Source organism: Triticum urartu, chromosome 3A (genome assembly GCF_056163025.1).
Source record: "Triticum urartu cultivar PI428250 chromosome 3A, HENAU_Tu73, whole genome shotgun sequence".
Taxonomy (NCBI): Eukaryota; Viridiplantae; Streptophyta; class Magnoliopsida; order Poales; family Poaceae; genus Triticum; species Triticum urartu.
Genome location: NC_141875.1, coordinates 535,956,512 through 535,961,328, shown reverse-complemented (window position 1 = coordinate 535,961,328; position 4,817 = coordinate 535,956,512). Strand labels below are relative to the sequence as shown.

The following is a 4,817-nucleotide window of genomic DNA, read 5'->3' as shown; positions in this document are numbered from 1 at the left end:
TCCGGTATGATGCAGGTCTGAGCAAAGAATTTATTTAACATGATGAAAATTTGACAATCATCACCCGACTGATGTTCATATAATGTAGTAATTTGATAATCATAAAAAATATAATCAAGTCAAATTTGATTTAACATAGTGCAAATCCCCGTCCATTACATGGTTCCTGTACATCAAAGGCTAAATCATAACATATATAAAATCATTCTTTGCATCACAAAATTTGGCATCAGCAAGCACCATTTAGTTGCATATCTTCCACAATCAGGCTCCTTTTCCCTTTGCTTGGACAATTGCGACTATCATGAAATACTATTTGCTTGCATGTCTTGCACAAGCGTGCTACCCTTGCCTTTACTTCTTTGTCCTTCTTTTTTCGACTATCCTCCTTGGTCTCCTTTCCATTCTTTATTCTTTTGCATCTCCCCACCGTATGAACATCAGTGGGTGGATGTATATGAACTTTAGTAGGAATATTGCAACCAATAAAAGCCTCATATTCCTCTTGCATTGTGCTTTTGGTAGTTGCAGGAACCATTTGGTCTAGAGGGACCTCAATGTTCAACACACTTGATGTTAAGAAGTCCATGCCTACTCCCTCTGTTCCAAATTACTCGTCATGGTTAAAACCACGATGAGTAATTTGGAACGGAGGGAGCACATCTGAGCGCTTCGCCTTCTGAATCATATCTTCCATCTTATTACGTATAGTTGAAATCTTCTCTCTTGTGGCCGCATCCAATGCATCAGTGGGTTTTTCTGTTGGAAATATGCCCTAGAGGCAATAATAAAATGGTTATTATTATATTTCCTTGTTCATGATAATTGTCTATTGTTCATGCTATAATTGTGTTATCCGGAAATCATAATACATGTGTGAATACATAGACCACAACACGTCCCTAGTGAGCCTCTAGTTGACTAGCTCGTTGATCAAAAGATAGTCATGGTTTCCTGACTATGGACATTAGATGCCATTGATAACGGGATCACATCATTAGGAGAATGATGTGATGGACACGACCCAATCCTAAGCATAGCTCAAAGATCATGCAGTTCGTTTGCTAGAGCTTTTCCGAATGTCAAGTATCATTTCCTTAGACCATGAGATTGTGCAACTCCCGGATACCGTAGGAGTGCTTTGGGTGTGCCAAACGTCACAACGTAACTGGGTGACTATAAAGGTGCACTACGGGTATCTCCGAAAGTGTCTGTTGGGTTGGCACGAATCGAGACTGGGATTTGTCACTCCGTATGACGGAGAGGTATGTCTGGGCCCACTCGGTAATGCATCATCATAATGATCTCAATGTGACCAAGTGGTTGATCACGGGATCATGCATTACGGTACGAGTAAAGTGACTTGCCGGTAATGAGATTGAACGAGGTATTGGGATACCGACGATCGAGTCTCGGGCGAGTAACGTACCGATTGACAAAGGGAATTGTATACGAGATGGATTGAATCCTCGACATCGTGGTTCATCCGATGAGATCATCGAGGAGCATGTGGGAGCCAACATGGGTATCCAGATCCTGCTGTTGGTTATTGACCAGAGAGTCGTCTCGGTCATGTCTGCGTGTCTCCCGAACCCGTAGGGTCTACACACTTAAGGTTTAGTGACACTAGGGTTGTAGATATATTAGTATGCGGTAACCCGAAAGTTGTTTGGAGTCCCGGATGAGATCCCAGACGTCACGAGGAGTTCTAGAATGGTCCGGAGGTGAAGAATTATATATAGGAAGTCCAGTTTCGGCCATCGGGAAAGTTTCGGGGGTCATCGGTATTGTACCGGGACCACCGGAAGGGTCCCGGGGGTCCACCGGATGGGGCCACCTATCCCGGAGGGCCCCATGGGCTGAAGTGGGGAAGGTAACCAGCCCCTGGTGGGCTGGTGCGCCCCCCTTGGGCCTCCCCCTGTGCCTAGGGTTGGAAACCCTAGGGGTGGGGGCGCCCCACTTGGCTTGGGGGGCAAGCCACCCCCCTTGGCCGCCGCCCCCCTTGAGATTCAATCTCTAGGGCCCTATATATAGTGGGGGGGGAGGGAGGGAAGCCGCACCCTAGCCCCTGGCGCCTCCCTCTCCCTCCCGTGACACCTCTCCCTCTCGCTGAGCTTGGCGAAGCCCTGCCGAGATCGCCGTTGCTTCCACCACCACGCCGTCGTGCTGCTAGATCTCCATCAACCTCTCCTTCCCCCTTGCTGGATCAAGAAGGAGGAGATGTCTTCCCAACCATACGTGTGTTGAACGCGGAGGTGCCGTCCGTTCGGCGCTCGGTCATCGGTGATTTGGATCACGACGAGTACGACTCCATCAACCCCGTTCTCTTGAACGCTTCCGCGCGCGATCTACAGGGGTATGTAGATGCACTCCCCTTTCCCTCATTTCTAGATAACTCCATAGATTGATCTTGGTGGTGCGTAGAAAATTTTAAATTCTGCTACGTTCCCCAACATTTTATTCTAGTAAATTTCCTTGTTCATCAAAAAACTCTCCCTGCAAAGAATTTATTTTTGTTAGTCATATTATTTTTTAACAATAAGGAATCAATAGTTATGCCTTAGTTTTTGTAGGTTGTTCTCCCTAGAAAGTCTAACAAAGATGTGTGCATCACAACCATATCGTGTGTTGGCCTGCTTACGCTTTTTCCTCGAGGGGTCATCGACCTCCTTACTATCTTTCGACTTGAATCCTTCCCTATTACTCATAAAGCGCTTAGTTCGTACCACCTTATTCCCAGTCTTCTTCTGTTGTCCGATACGAACTCCAAAACCCACATTATGTGCATATGCCTTGTAGAACTTCTCCACTGCCTCGAGTCCTTCAAATGCCATACCTACTTTAGGCTTCAAGTTCTCATCACATTCAGGTGTAAAAGACAAAAACTTCAACATCAAGAATCATTGTTCAAGAAATCGGTAACTGGTAGCTGCTCGGCCGGCTTGGGAGTAGTGATTAATCGGCAAATCGGCCTATTAATCAAATTAATTGGTCGACCATTAATCAGTAGATTAAATAGGAACTTGCCAAGATACATCTAGTTTTTATGTATTATACCATACTCTCATGCTCTCAGCTATGTATACTATACCAAAATATGCTATTGTTTGGTCGAACCTGAGCTATTGAGGAGCGAGAGGGGGACCGGAGGGGTTACGGGGCAAAATTTTGGGCTTTGTTTGTCCACAAGTTAATGGGCCAGAAGTGATGAACCGGCCTAACAACCGATTAATCGGTCTAGCAGCCCACCTAGTCGGTCTGACAAGTTAACACGATGAATAGGTGTTATTCGATTCTGCCACCCAACGAGTAGCGATTAACTGGCCTATTAACTGATTAATCGGACGAATTCTTGAACAGTGTCAAGAATAAATTGTGACCACCACATTCACACATAGATCTATAAAGGATTAGTTGTAAGGTAGTACAAACTAATCAAACTTATAGCTAGGGGTATGGCTGCATTCTTTTTGGGTGTGCCAAACTCTTCGTCATTCATATGCATTTGCAAGTAACTGATTGGCTCCATGTGACTGCAAGCACACCTACAGGATCAAGTTCACACGTGGCAATGACACATTGATACGTCCATTTTGCATCATGCTTTTATATCAATATTTATTGTATTATGAGTTGTTATTACACATTATGTCACAATACTTATGCCTATTCTCTCTTATTTTACAAGGTTTACATAAAGAGGGAGAATGCCGGCAGCTGGGATTCTGGGCTGGAAAAGGAGCAAATATTAGAGACCTATTCTGCACAGCTCCAAAAGTCCTGAAACTTCACGGATGATGTTTTCCAAATATATAAAAAATACTAAGCGCAAGAACCTCACCAGGGGGGCCACACCCTTCCCACGAGGGTGGAGGCACGCCCTACCCCACAGGGTGCGCCCCCCTACCTCGTGGGCCCCCTGGTGGCCCTCCGGTGGCCATCTTCTGCTATATGGAGTCTTTCGATGGGAAAAAAATCATAAGCCATCTTCTCGGACGAAACTCCGCCGCCACGAGGTGGAACCTTGGCGGAATCAATCTAGGGCTCTGGCGGAGCTGTTCTGCCGGGGAAACTTCCCTCCCGGAGGGGGAAATCATCGCCATCGTCATCACCAACACTCCTCTCATCGGGAGAGGGCAATCTCCATCAACATCTTCATCAGCACCATCTCATCTCAAAACCCTAGTTCATCTCTTGTATCCAATTCTTGTCTCCAAGTCCGGGATTGGTGCTAGTAGCTTGCTAGTAGTGTTAATTACTCCTTGTAGTTAATGCTAGTTGGTTTAATTGGTGGAAGATCATATGTTCAGATCCTATATGCATATTAACACCCCTCTGATTATGAACATGTTTATGCTTTGTGAGTAGTTACTTTTGTTCCTGAGGACATGGGAGAAGTCTTGCTATTAGTAGTCATGTGAATTTGGTATTCGTTCGATATTTTGATGAGATGTATGTTGTCTCTCCTCTAGTGGTGTTATGTGAACATCGACTACATGACACTTCACCATTATTTGGGCCTAGAGGAAGGCATTGGGAAGTAATAAGTAGATGATGGGTTGCTAGAGTGACAGAATGTAACACCCCGTATGTAACCTGCCATATTTGTATTCCAACTCTTGCCATTTTCGGCACTAAGTTATGATATTTCCTCGTTGTCGGGTTGTTGTCTTCGTGTTGTTTTGTCTTTGTCATGCATCTCATATCATGTCATCTTGTGCATCGCATTTGCATACGTGTTCGTCTCATGCATCCGAGCATTTTCCCCATTGTCTGTTTTGCATTCCGGCGCTCCTATGTCCTCCGGTGTCCCTTTC

General features: G+C 45.2%; 1 protein-coding gene across 1 annotated transcript; it reads right to left on the bottom strand.

Annotated features, from left to right (window-relative positions):
• Window positions 1-229: 229 nt before the first annotated feature.
• Window positions 230-2,834, bottom strand: LOC147980412 (uncharacterized). The gene is made up of 4 exons (XM_087515598.1): window positions 2,598-2,834; window positions 2,462-2,496; window positions 662-761; window positions 230-598 (listed from the first exon to the last, which is right to left on the bottom strand). The coding sequence occupies exons 1-4, from the start codon at window positions 2,832-2,834 to the stop codon at window positions 230-232; spliced, it is 741 nt and encodes a 246-aa protein (XP_087371724.1).
• Window positions 2,835-4,817: the final 1,983 nt, after the last annotated feature.

Bases quoted from the DNA above. Each gene is read 5' to 3' on its own strand.
- LOC147980412 (XM_087515598.1), bottom strand. From the start codon at position 2,834: ATGGCATTTGAAGGACTCGAGGCAGTGGAGAAGTTCTACAAGGCATAT. The intron at 2,497-2,597 runs GTTAGACTTTCT...AATTCTTTGCAG, and splicing joins GTTGTGATGCACACATCTTT to GGAGAGTTTTTTGATGAACA. The intron at 599-661 runs GTGCTCCCTCCG...TTTGGAACAGAG, and splicing joins AGAAGGCGAAGCGCTCAGAT to GGAGTAGGCATGGACTTCTT.